The sequence below is a fragment of the Ochotona curzoniae genome, unplaced genomic scaffold, assembly GCF_017591425.1.
Source record: "Ochotona curzoniae isolate NIBS_2020 unplaced genomic scaffold, NIBS_Ocur_1.0 contig_2688, whole genome shotgun sequence".
In the NCBI taxonomy this organism is placed as follows: Eukaryota; Metazoa; Chordata; class Mammalia; order Lagomorpha; family Ochotonidae; genus Ochotona; species Ochotona curzoniae.
Genome location: NW_024465553.1, coordinates 19,346,341 through 19,360,126, shown reverse-complemented (window position 1 = coordinate 19,360,126; position 13,786 = coordinate 19,346,341). Strand labels below are relative to the sequence as shown.

Sequence of the window (13,786 nt, the reverse complement as noted above, 5' to 3'; positions counted from 1 at the left end):
GTTTTTTTGGATATAAGCATAAACCACTATTTTTCTCATCTCCTTTGACTTCTGTAAAGTTCATGGCCATCACAGGATGCCATGATTCCCATTTCAGGTCCTGCCTTCTAAAACGAGAATACTGCCAGGCTTAGAAGCCCTAATCAAAAGCATGTTATTATCCCATGAAAGAAAGAGTCCAGTAGTTATAGAGTTGTTCAGCTGTTTCCCATGACTTACAAACAGAAGAAAAACAATTCCTATTGCATTAAATGATAATAGGAGAAAGATGGGTTTTGTACATTGTTATTTGAAAGAGACTATACATAAATGAAAGGGAACACATACTCACCAAATGAGTAGGTTGCAAATAGTTCCATTACTACTTGCTACTGTGTTAGGAGTACAGTATGTGTGGAGTATTGAGTTGCCCCACAGCCCCAGGGAGACCTCACCACTGCTCTGCTTGTCTTTCAGCTCATGACCCTAAGGGGTTCGGTCCTGGAGGATGCCATTCCTTCAACAGCCAAGCACTCGACAGCCCGAGGACTGCCTCTGAAGGAAGTGCTGGAGCACGTGATTCCTGAGCTCAGCGTCCAGTGCCTGCGCTTGGCCTTCAACACCCCCAAGGTCACAGAACAGCTCATGAAACTGGATGAACAAGGGGTGAGTTTGGTTTTGGAAGAACATTCCTGAAGCCCAGGTTTCCTAGGGGCTTGTAAGATACAGACATGGCTGCTGCTTTTCATGGCTGAGAAAACTGATATATTTTATCGTGAGGTTACTTATTTACTTATTCTTACCTGGGAAACCACGTCAGAAATTGGTAAGTAGGATACCTGAATGTATTGTCTTTGGTTTGTCTTCCATACATGCAGCCAGTTTTCATGTTTGTGGCAATAAGTATAGCAGTAACAAGGTTACAGCACAATAATAATGTTACTATAGTAACCGTTTCTACAGTAATAATAATGGCTGACACCAGCATGGTCACCAGGCTTTGTTGTAAGAACCTTAAAGGTTCTGTTTAATCTCCCAGCCCTGTGAGAATGGGATCTTACTGTCCCCCATTGTAGATTTAAAGAATGTGGCACAGTCAGATAAACTTATTAATCCAATTTCGCACAGTTAATAAGCTGTGGAATCAGGGTTCATATACGGTGTGCCTCACAGCCTGTGATGGTTAGCCACTACACTGTAAAATTCTTACACAAAGTTTGAACCCTATTAGTACCACTAAAGATGTATTTTAGCCAAAATCAAAATGTTCAAGATTTTCTCTTTCTATTATTCTGGTGCCAATATATGGATACTTCTGATTTTTGCATATTTCCTGGAGGTGGTTGTATTTTAACATTGTATTAAGAAATTCTTCCAAAGGAGGAAAAAGAAAAAGAGAAATTCTTCCAGAAGTAAGATTGGTCCAAAGGTTGTTAGACTTTTTCTTAACTATTAAAAACTTTGAATATTATTAGGATGAATGAGACCCTTAAAAAAAAAGTCATCTTCAAGGTGTATTTAAGTTTAACCAGTGGTAGTATGTAATTAATTAATCAATCAATAGTTGGATGTAACTTTTATCTGTGTTTTTCTATCCACTTTCTTTTTCATAATAGACAATTAATGTCTGTTTTGTATCTGCACTTACGCAATACTGTTTCATGCATATAACATTGAATTTGAAATGTTTTGAATACCTCGGAAGACAACCGATCATGAATTCAAGTACCCGAGGAACTGTTTTTCAATAAGTATACTTTTTTACAAAGGAAGAATATTAAAAATGGAAATTCAACTTAACTATTCATCATTTCGGTAACTTTATCATGGGGAAAAACCATAGGTTAGATGTTGATACTATATCATGTGTGTAATATTCTAAATTTATGTTAGAATATATTATTTTCAGAGAGTTTATTGCCATTTTCTTTGTTTTAATAACCCTGAATAGAAAGTGGATACTGTAGTGGTGGATGTGTTACGGGGCTTCTGGCACACCTTGCATCCTCTGTTAATGACTGCAAGATGCTGGACTGGAGCTGGTGCTGACATGGGATGAACGTTTTTATGGTCCTACCCCAGAGGACAGATAAGGACATTATAACACCTTTCATTCAGAATTAAATTTATTTAATTCATAAAACTGGAGATTCTGAAATTATGGCTTTTTTACTCTCGAGGGCATTAAAACATCTTTCCTTCATGAGTTACTGCTAATAAAACATCATAGTTATATTCTTTTTTGCATTTTATAGCAGAATTCAACTGTGGTAGTCAAAGTGAGTCTCTCCGATTTTATTTTGGACATAAGAGCATTACATATATTACTCTGTTTAGTATGGCTAATACTAAGTGGCATTAGTGTCTAGGGAGTAGAAGCTAGAAGTTGGAAGCATGAGCCCAGCCCCGTGTCTGAACTGAAGGACGCCACCATTCGGCCTGTATCTTTCCACAGCATCGGAAGTCACTACTGTGCTGATGGAAACCACATGATGTATAAACTCAGGCTTGCAGTCTAGGGAGTTGTCTTTCTGGGAGGGAATACCGTTAGTGTCATGGATTCATTTTCAGAATGTTTTGGTGCCTTTACAAATACAGATTTTAAAGAAGAGCTTGTGTAAATACTGTCCTTTGTACACATAAATCATTGCAAATAATTTATCTTCCATTTTTGTCATTTTTAAAAATTCTGTGTTTTTGTATAGCCTTATGTTTAAACAGATTTTGTGGCATGATATCAGGAAGCTGGACTTGCCAAGAGGGGCTTTAACATCTGCCTTTAAATTTTACTTAATTCCTTAGATATCTCTTATATTCTTTGTAAATGACTCACATAATAAAGCTTGAGAAAACCATTTATTTACTATATTTGGCAAATTTGCCTTTCCAGTCTTTAGTGCTTTATTTTCTCATTTTTCTTCTTAAACTGGAATGAACAGAAGATTTTTCTGTAAAATACAAGATGAATTAATTGAACAAATATCTAATTGAACTTGTTTTTCATTTGACCCAACCATGCTGTTGCATATAAGGAACTAACTTGAATATTTCAATGACTGAATACTTTTTAAAGATTTATTTATTTTTATTGGAAAGTCAGATTTACAGAGAAAAGGGGAGACAGAAAGATCTTCTGACTGCTGGTTCACTCTCCAAGTGGCCACAATGGCCAGAGCTGAACCAGTCCAAAGACAGGAGCTTCTCTCCCATGTGGATGCAGGGTCCCATGACCTTAGGCTGTGCTCAATTGCTTTCCTAGACCACAAGCAGGAAGCTGGTAGGAAAGTGGAGCAGCGGGACATGAACTGGCACCCATGTGAAGTTCTGGCACATGCAAGGCAAGGATGTTAGACACTAGGGTACTGTGCTGGGCCCAACTGAGTAACTTTATTGTAGAACACGAGTGCCTGCCTTGTGCCTTGCCTTACCTGTCACGTTTTCTTTCCTGGTACATTTCCGGACCTTTCACTGTTTCAGATGTCCTTTTCTATTATCATGAAATTGATGAAAAGAAGATGAGACTGACTTTTGCAATCAATGTTTGACATTGGCAAGAATTTCAAATGTTTTGTGCCTCAGTCGCTTTGGATAGCTTTGAATGTGGTCTGCTCAGCATGTCCCAGATCTTCACGATTGCATGATGGGGAGCCCCTCTTACGGTAAAAGCAAACCAGAAACACACCTTGCATTGCCGTGTTCTCCCTCTGTCCTGTTGTCTCAGCCCTCACAGCACCTTTTCTTTCAGTTTCCAGTGAGTGGCAAAGGTGAAATCTTACACAAGTTCTCCATCTTATCCCTTCATAATTCTGAACACTGGATACAAATTGGCCTAATATAAACTTCATTTTTAAGATGTGGGGTTTCTCCTATATGTTCGTATTAATTTCAGTCTTTAAAACTATGTTGCAAAGTATTAGAAACTGTATTGTCTATTGTCGTCAGCCTTTTAGTAATATGACCAATTCATTTTGTTTGAAGTTGCCCTATCAGAGCCATTTTTCTTCAGCAGCCATTAAAAATCAGCTATGTTTTATCCACTCTGTTCTAGGGGAGTGAAAGTTTATCATGCCCAGCCCGCCCATGTTAAGTGCTCTTTTTAAAGCATGCAATGCAATGCTGGGCCTGTGGCAGGCGTTCAGGAAGCATAAGGTGCTGCTGTTAACAGTACATTAATACCTTGCTAGTAACCCTTTACACACGTTATCTCATTTGTTCCTTGTAAACAGGCTGTTATACAAAGGTACTTCAAGAAATTTCTGGAAATGTGGGATTAAAATATAAGTGGTTTTCTTTGAGTGGTCTTTCTTGGGTTTTGAAACTCAGGCAAGATTTTTTCATAGTAGTCTTCATTGAACCATGAAAAGACTCCTCTTAGCTCATGTATTATGTGCATTTTCACAACCAAGCATGGCTTTCAGATCGGATAAAAGCTTATTGAATTTGGCTATGCAAATTGTTAAATGCCTTGGAGGATAAATAGGCTAAGTAAAACACTGTCCTTATCCATGAAGGAGACAAGGTCATAAATAACCGTCTCCTGTCGTGGATGTCAGAGTTAATAAGCAAAGTAACAAAGATGCAAACAGCCAGCAATGGCAGTGCAAGTCAGTGTGTCAAGAGTGGGACTCACTCATTGGCTCAGACCGAGATGGCCTTACAGGAGCAGAGGATTTAACCAGACAAGAGATTAAGCAGTGCTGGTTGGCTGCTGCAGCCCAGTCTGATATGGCCCACCTGTACCCATTTCCCACCCTCATGTGAACTGGCTTGTGTTACAGCTCAACTTCGCTTGACCTGCATTCCATTCTGGTACTCAGATTCACCAGCAGATGACCCCGACCTATGCCAAATGTATGCTGATGGGTACTTTTCCCTGGCCTGGTCTGGGCTGCTCCCTATCGTGGTTTTTACACTCACCTGTAGAGACTACGTCCTGCCAGAGGAGTTGCCCAGGTTCCTCCATTGGAACCTCTCCCGTTGCTAGATACTATGCATACTGGTGGGTCCGTGAGTCAGCCCTACTTAGTCCACTTTCTGTCCTAACAGGAACAATGGCCTTTCCTGACTGGCATTCAACCCATTCTGGTTCTTACTGTTGGATGTTTCAGCCCAGCCAAGGCTCATCCATACGCAGACATGGCTTACACATGGCTCAGTAGGGGCAGAGTCCTAGCCTGGTCCATGCTACATCTACCCTGGTCCTCCAGAGCACCAGATGGTGCTGGCGTCTAGCCCTGCCCCAGTCCACGCTTGTGCCAAGGGATACTGCAGCCATGTCCAGACCAGAACTCCAGCCTCCACACACACCAGTGGAAACCCCAACCCAGTTGGGTGTCGTCTTAGCTCCCCATTCAGGCCTGTTCCCAACCATAGATCGCACACATGCCAGTGTTTGCTGATCCAGCTTGGCATAGCCCCTCACCTGTCTTGGCCTTTGCCTTTATTGCTGTTTCTTAGTATCCCTGGCTCATGCAGGCCAGTCGGGGTAAGAGCCTAGCTCAGCATGATCTGTCCTCCATCCTGATTTCTGTTCTTCCTCATGAGTTAAGGTTTGCTTGGCCCTGCCCAGTCTTCCCCCTTCCAGTTGCAGCTCGGCCCACCCCACATCCTGTTTTAGGATGCACATTCGGGTACTGCTGCCTTAACCTGCCCGGACTGTTGTCAGTTCTTTTACCTGTAAGTGAGGGCAGATTCCATGGTCACACCTAGCTCAGCCCATCACCACCCCAACTCACAAGCTAACCAATGGGACTTGTATTTCCACGGAGTTGGGTCCACAATTCCCCCCAGAGAATTTACCCCCAGATCTGGTTCTCTCACATGTTAGTGTCTTGACCCTGCCAAGTGTGACCCATCCCCTGTTCTGCCACTCAGTCAGGTACTGCTACCTAACCCTGCCAGACAGGCCCCCAGCCATAGGTTTCATGTGGACTGGTGTGTGGCAGTCAGTGGTGCGCTATGCTAGCAGCCCTTCTCAGCATTCCCGTGTGGCTTGATGAATCAGTCGGCCAAAATAGAACTTATGGACATAAGTATTAAATCTTTCAGTCGTGAACATGAGAGATCTTTTCATTTTTCTCTTTTCAATTTACTTCATTTATAATTTTCATAGTGCAGGTCTTTTACAGCCTTGATTAAATTTGTGCCAGAACATTTTGTGAGTTTTAGGGAGCTATTGTGAGAGGGATTTCTCTTGGAATTTTTCCTAGCAAGTTTGTTCCCTGTGTTTAAAAGCTGCTTTATTTCTGTGTGTTAGGTTTGTAGCCACAACTTTACACAGTTTATGAGTTCTGATAGTCCTTTGATGGTGTTTGGGTTTTTTTAAAAATAAAGAATCCTCAGTAGAGAGAATTTCACTTCCTTCTTTTCCCCTTTAATAGTGGTGATTTTTCTGTTCCAACTGAATACCACAAAGACAAAAAAATAAAAGAAGAACCACCCTGTGACCCTGTCTCCTCCCCAGCCCCTGTGGCCTTGTCTCCTCCCCAGCCCCTGCCTAGGTATCTTTAGGAGACTGGATGAGAAACTGGAACTTGTCACCCCGCAGCCAACTCTGGTGCTGTCAGAATCCCAGTGGAGAGCCAGGCCTTGCAGCACACTTGAAGATTACCAAGTCTTCTTGAGACTTCCCCTCACTATCGGTGAACACACAGCTGCTGAGCAGTGCTGCCCTCCCTACCAATAAAAAGTCCTTTAACCTCAGGTCTCGGTGGAGACCAAGTGAGGATCCTAACTCTGTTACTGATGAAGTGTGTTTCTTTTCCCCTCCCAGAGTGGTAATTCCGAAGGCCTGTTTGGACAAAAGTTCTTGGTGTATTCTGAATATCACAGTAGTGAGAGTGTCGAGATTTGTGTGGATAATAAGTAATCATGCCAACTACCAGGAAAATGTCAGTTGGAAAGAGAAAAGCCAATATGTGCCAACACTTAAATGGCTCAAATGTTAGAATTATATTACAAATGATATTTTAAAATTATTTTTAGGGTAGAGAGAAAGAAATTGAGAGTGGTTGTTCCTCTGTTGGTCCAGTTCCCAAAGGCCTGAAATTGCTAGAGAGGGGCGAAGCCCAAGCAAGGAGCTAGGGATACAGTCTGTTTCTCTCTTGTAGGTGGTATGGACTTAACCGGAACCATCACCTGCTGCCTCCTAGGTTGTGTATTGGCAGGAAGCTGGGATTAGGAGCAGAGCCAGGCCTTGGTCTGGACACGTCAATACAGTGTCTTAACTTCTACACCAACTGCCCATCCCAACAATGATTTTAAATTTTAAATTCTAAAAATTTATTTGGGGACCAGCGCTGTGGCTTAGCAGCTAAAGTCCTTGCCTTGAACTCACCAGGATCCTATATGGGCGCTGTTTCTAATCCCAGCAATCCTGCCTCCCATCCAGCTCCCTGGGAAAGCAATGGAAAATGGCCCAAAGTCTTGGGACCCTGCACCTGCATGGGAGACCTGGAAGAGCTCCTGGCTCCTGCCTTCAAATCAGTGCAGCAATGGCCATTGCGGCCACTTGGGGAGTGAATCATTGGATGGAGGATATTTCTCTCTGTCTCTCCTCCTCTTTATATATCTGACCTTGCAATATTTTCAAATAAAATAGTGTCTTCTGGTTGCAAAAAAAAAATTTTTTTTTTTTAAACAGTGTGAGAGAAATGGGGAGAGAGCTTTCATTTTCAGATATTCACAGTAACTAGGCCAGGCCAAAACCGGGACATGGGAATCCAGCCTGGGTCTCTTCCGTGGGTGACAAAGAAGTGGTTACTTAAGTCATCCACTTGGCACCTCATGGTGTGCACTAGGAGTAGGCTGTATATTGGAGTTCATAGGGACCTGAGTTCAGGCACTAATGTAGAATATAGGCTTTCACACAGTAGCCCAACCACTACATCTAGTGTCTACCCCAACAAGAAGTTTTGAACAGCTACGTGTAATGCTTCAGTGAGCATGGCTTTAATAAATGAAAATACAGAAAGTCTTAGGCCTAGAAACCGTCATATCAGGCATGTAGAAACATTAGAACTGAAAAATAAAGTAATTTAAATGAAACAAAAACTTAACAGATGGCTGAAAAACAGAAGGGCAAGGACAAAGGGAATAATCAGTGAACTTAAAGGTAGAACCTTAGAAATGACCAAACCTGTACAATACAGAATTGGCTGGAAGCAGAAATGACTAGAGCCTCAGAATTTGTGGGACCATAGAAGCATATTAACAGTTGTGCTTTTGGAATATTGAGCAAAGATAGGTTAGATAGGTTGCGGAGAAGTTGCTTGAAGAAGCAATGGCTAACTTCCTCTCAAATTGTTAAAAGATACAAATTTATAGATATAAAATGCTAAGCATAACAGAGATGAAAAAAACCAAGGAAAATTTACAGCCAGACTTTATTTTAGTGACATTTTTGAACAGAAAAATGTTGAAAGATACAAAAGCAGAATAACTCTATGAAGACAACTTGCATGACAGAATGATATTTTTTCCATTAGAAACCACAGAGGACAGAAGGAAATTGCACACATATTTTCAAATTTTGGTACAAAAGATTTTTCAATTCAAAAATCTTTACTCAGGGAAAATATCCTTTGTCAGTGAAGGGCAAGATTTTGTCAGATAAAACAAAACCGAGAGGCTTTGTCATCAGAAATGCTACACTACTAAAAAGCATTTGAAGAACTTTCCTGTTCAGACTTCTCTAGACAGAAAGGACATGATAAAAAGAAGTCCTTAAAGTTTGGGAACAACAAAAGAATAAATTGTTTTTAAAAATTGAAATAGGGGTAAATATTTTTTTTCTATCGAGTTATCTAAATTATTGTGGCTTTTGAAATAAAAATTGTAACAGTATCCAGAGTGAGTGTAACAGTAAGTATTGTTTAAGACAGTTACATTTTAAATGGTTAAACTAAAGGAATCAAAGGATCGTAGCCAAGTTTCTACACTTTGCTTGAACCTGGTGGTGGCCAGGGATGTGAGGGCTGTGCACGTGAGATGGCAGCATGTGTTTGCTTGCCTCTCTAAGTGCCAGTTAGTACTTTTGGACTCAGCTGCAGGACCTGTATCACTTTAGCCAAGTGTAGAAAGGTAATTTTTTGAGATTCAAGGCCCTCCTTCCCAGTGTAACCTTAGTCCTGCAGTGCAGTGTACACAAAATATATGTAACTTAGGCAGGTAGCATAAAACCACACAGATATGCTTGTATATAATTTTCCAAGAGAAAACTGCTGTTTTATATTGCTTTATAACAATCCAAAATCCCCAGATCATAGGTTTAATGCCATCTGCATTTACTCGTTTTCTTGGAATGTTCCTTGTTACATTTAGTATGTCCTCTGTAACAACTTGTCATGTTTTGACAGGGAACATGGTTGCTAACCATTCAAGTAACTTGAGCTGGGAGAATGCCACCTACCTTCAGTGTAGTTGGATTAGAAATCAAGGATACAGTCCTGTTGTCACCTTGGAGGTTAGAGCAGACACAACTCTTATGGTACTGGCCTGGACATTTGGCACAGTTTTCAAACCAAAAGAAATAGGACATTCTCACAGATTTCCTAATCCTCTTAAAGGATCATGCCTTTCACCACCAGTAAAACCAGTTTGTTTTAAAATCTGCAGATGGAGTTCACTGGGGGCCGAAAGAATTTAAGGCAACAGAAGGACAGAGGGTCCTCCCCCCGCCACCGCCTGCGTGTCCTGGGTTCTTACTCTTGTCATCTTCCTTCCTCTTGAAGAAATGAATCCTTTTGAATATTGTCTGCTGGTGTAATCTTAGACCTTTATCTATAAGGTTAAAAAAATTTTCAAATCTAAACCACTGCAGTGGTTTCCATTGACTTTCTTTGAACATGGTTTCCTGTGAGGGCCCATGTGGGTGGCACAGCCCACGGATAACTCACAACCCCTTCCTCCATGTGGGTTACTTTATCTCTTGGATAGTTCTACCCAGAGGGAGAGGCTGAATTAACATCTCTGTCCTCAGACAAAGCTGTGATAAGGACCCCTTTTGTACTAGCATTGCCTGTTTTATTTGTTGAGACCTCAGTGCTCAATTTTAAGGCCAAATTGAAACCTTTCCCTGCGGGAGTCCCCAACTGCTCCCCACACACTACCCACAGTCAGGTGCTGGACGCAGACCAGCTGATAAGGTGGATGAGCTGGTCGTCCTATGCAGCACATGTCAGCCTGATGTTACTTTTTCCTAACTGTGGTGTACAACAGTAGTTTAAGACCCACATGTTTTTCTGCTAAACAATTAACATTAAATAGCAAATAGTGTTGATTGTATGCTATTTTAAAATATTCCAATATGTGGAGCAGGTATTTCGTTAAAGTACTGCTTGGGGTGCCCACATCCTGTATCAAGAGAGCTTGAATTCTGAGTCTCTGCTTTCCTTCCAATTCCAGCTCCTTGCTAAGATGTACCTTGGAAGGCAGCAGCTATGACCCGGGTCACTGGGTTCCTGCCATGGGTGTGGAGGCATGGGCTGAGCTCCGGACTGCTGGCTTCAGCGTGGTCTCTTTTTGGACATTTGACTGTGACATTTGTAGAGTGAACCAATAAATTATCATCTCTCTGTCTCTCTCTCTCTCTCTCTCTCTCTCTCTCTCTCTCTCTCTCTCTCTCTCCCCCTTTCAAAATAAAAAATGTAGGGGGGAAAAGAAAGTTTTCTAAAAACATTCTAGTATCCATATCCAGCTACATGCAGGTTTTGGATTTGGGGCTTGACTTCCACCCAGTGGCATCAGTTGAGTCGAGTCAAAGTTGGGCAATTATAGAACTTCCAGAAAGCTCTTGGGTCTCCAAGGCTGTGGAGCTCGCTGGTTGACTCGCAGAGCACTGTAGAGGGGAGAAAGCAAGCAAAGGTGTTTTCCTCAATCCTATTTGTTACCAGCAAAGCTCAGTGATTTCTTTCTTCAGCTTAACATAGAAATTTAAAAACCGAGAATCAGTTGTAAACACAAGTTTTATTTGCAAAATGACCAGGTGAACATGAAAAGAAGGAAGGGGAAAACACCTCCAGGGAGGGACCTGGGAGATGGAGTATCTCCTGAAAGGACAGAGGACACACCAGAGGCCCAGGAAGTTGCCCTTTTCACTGAAGTGTCTACTTTCTCGGGATTTTGATGCTCTCCTGTTTGCCAGGACTCAGGACATGCAAACATGGGGCGGGGGGATGGCAGCCCATGGAGAATGGCCTCATAAGGCTTGCCGCTAGTCCTGACAGAGGATTTTGGCAAGCTTGGACAGTTTCAACATTTAGTCATTTGGTTTGGAAAGGTGAAAAAGATCATTCTGGTTCATCGTTGCTTAGGGTAGAATGACAGAGACTGTGTGTGCTTGAGAATTCAACAGAACTTTTAGATTTTAGAAGAGTAATAAAAATGCATGTGCAAGCAGCATCATTTCCAGTGGAATATGGGGCAGTACCCCACAATCAAGCTCATCAGTATTTATGGAGAGAAAAATATGAATATTCATACATCACAGAATAAACTAAAAGTACTAATGTTGGCTCCATATCAAGTATTGGTGCCAAATGTGTTTTTATAAATTCAGTTTTTACCTTTCAACTTCAGAATTTTGAATAAGTGGTTGTAGACATATGGTGCAAGTGATAGAAATAGAAGACATGCCTGGTTGAGTGCTGATGATATTTAATGGAGATGAAGCACAGGACTATTTGAGATCTCCTGCCTCCCCCATTCAGCTAGTTAACTTGGTCTTCCGTTTTTTAATCTGTTTCCTCATCTGTCTAACAGCAGTATTAATTGTGTTGTGAGATATTATAAGAATAGTAAGTTAGTGTTGTGGCAGCATAATTGTGCTGCTTGGACCCCTGGCATTTAATAACAAAATTCCTGGATTCACTTCCTAGCCCTACTTCCAATTCCAACTTCCTGCTAATATGTTCCCCAGGAGGCAGCAGTGATGGCATAAGTGATTGGGTCCCTACCTACCCATATGTCTGAGTCTGTGTTAGTAGCTTTGGCCTGGCCCAAAGGTGGCTATTGCAGGTTTGGGAAAAGTGAACCAATGACAAAGGAGGTAGCTACCTCCACCACCATCCCTCCCCACACCTGTGAGTGTGTGTGTGTCCTCCGTCTATCTGTGTCTTCGTCTCTCTATTCAATTAAAATAAGAATCTTAAAAAGCAAATTAATGTATATTAAACCCTAAACATAATATTGGACACATTCAATAAAGGTTATCTATCAAAATTTCACCTCACTCTATTGTATTAGATGAAAATTTGTAGTGACACTGGAAATAGAGTTAAATGATATGAATTGTCCTAATGTTGTTACTAAGAATTCAGTCTCCATTTTTGTATTAAACTGATTTCCTTTTAAATAACTAGCAGTATCATCTTAACATTTTTTTTTTTTTTTTTTTTAAAGATTTATTTTTATTATTTTCATTGGAAAGGCGGATATACAGAGAGGAGAGACAGAGAGGAAGGTCTTCCGTCCGATGATTCACTCCCCAAGTGAGCGCAACGGGCCGATACTATGCCGATCCGAAGCCAGGAGCCTCTTCCGGGTCTCCCACACGGGTGCAGGTTCCCAAAGCTTTGGGCTGTCCTCGACTGCTTTCCCAGGCCACAGGCAGGGAGCTGGAAGGGAAGCGGGGCTGCCGGGATTAGAACCGGCGCCCATATGGGATCCCGGGCGTGCAAGGCGAGGACCTTTAACCACTTGCGCCACCGCGCCGGGCCCCATCTTAACATTTGTTTGCAAAATGACAATTTTTTTTTATCAAGTGATGTCATATTTCAATCTCCTACTTCATTTTAATCATATTGGAGTAAAGAACAATATTTTTGCCTCCAGTTTGCCATTTTATAGCCTCTGTTAAAGTGTTTGTCCATGTTCTTAATTTAGAGAAATGTTTGACTAAAACGTTTCTCCAAGTACAAGCAAAGATATAACCATTTGTATTTTAAAACAGTGAAAAATGATATTAGGAGGCAGTTCTTTTCTAATTTTACTATCCCCATTCAGGGAAATTGATGGGGTTTTTTTTCATGCAAAATAATTTATTTGAAAGTATGTTTTGTAAAGTGGACCTCTTGTAAAATTGTAAAGTACTTGCTTGTTAAACAAAAGTTTCCCAAGAGCTGACTTGTTGTCAAACTTTTCTAGAGCCTCATTCTCTACTTTGTAGTTCATAACAGAAGTGTCGGCTTCAGTTCTCATGATGTATGTGGGAAACTTTCGTCTATTTTACTCATCTATTCTCTTTGGGTTTTTTCTTAAATAAGAAGTACAGTTTTATTTTCCATGTGCATTTGTAAAACACTTAGAACTAACATCAAAAAGAAAAAAAAAAAATGTTCTGTAGGGAAGATGTTGCTTTAAAAATGGAGTGCTCTAAGGGGTTCGCTATGGCAACTGTGACTGGTCCAAAAAGTAGAAAAGATACTAGAATATAACAGGAGGAAGAATGGGGATTTATTGAGGAAGAGGGCCCTGAAGTGAGCCTTGGAGGGGAAACTGGAGGCAGGGAAGTACTTCTGGGGGAAGAAGGGGGCACAGCTGGTACCACAGCTGGTGAGAGTCTTCGGGGGACCAGTGTACATGAGGGTGCATCCGCAGAGGAGGTCCACACATACCATGTGCAACTATAGGGCCTGGGTGACCCATGGGAGATCCAAACAGAGGGCTTCTCAAGGGCATACCCATTGGAGATGGTCCAGGATGAGGCATCCCAGGCGGGAGTCATGGAGGTGGCTGTCCCCCAGAGCCTGGGGGCCCAGCATGCAGATGTCCTAAGCCCTGAGGGCCACGGTGGGTCAGCTGCGTCTGA

General features: G+C 41.6%; 1 protein-coding gene across 3 annotated transcripts in view; it reads left to right on the top strand.

Annotated features, from left to right (window-relative positions):
• Positions 1 to 13,786, top strand: part of SIPA1L1 (signal induced proliferation associated 1 like 1) — a 291,662-nt gene that overhangs the window by 195,547 nt on the left and 82,329 nt on the right. For all 3 annotated transcript variants that reach the window (XM_040975354.1, XM_040975356.1, XM_040975355.1), the window contains one exon: positions 457 to 645. In XM_040975354.1, the coding sequence (XP_040831288.1) occupies positions 457 to 645 (189 nt within the window). The remainder of the gene's footprint in view (positions 1 to 456; positions 646 to 13,786) is intronic.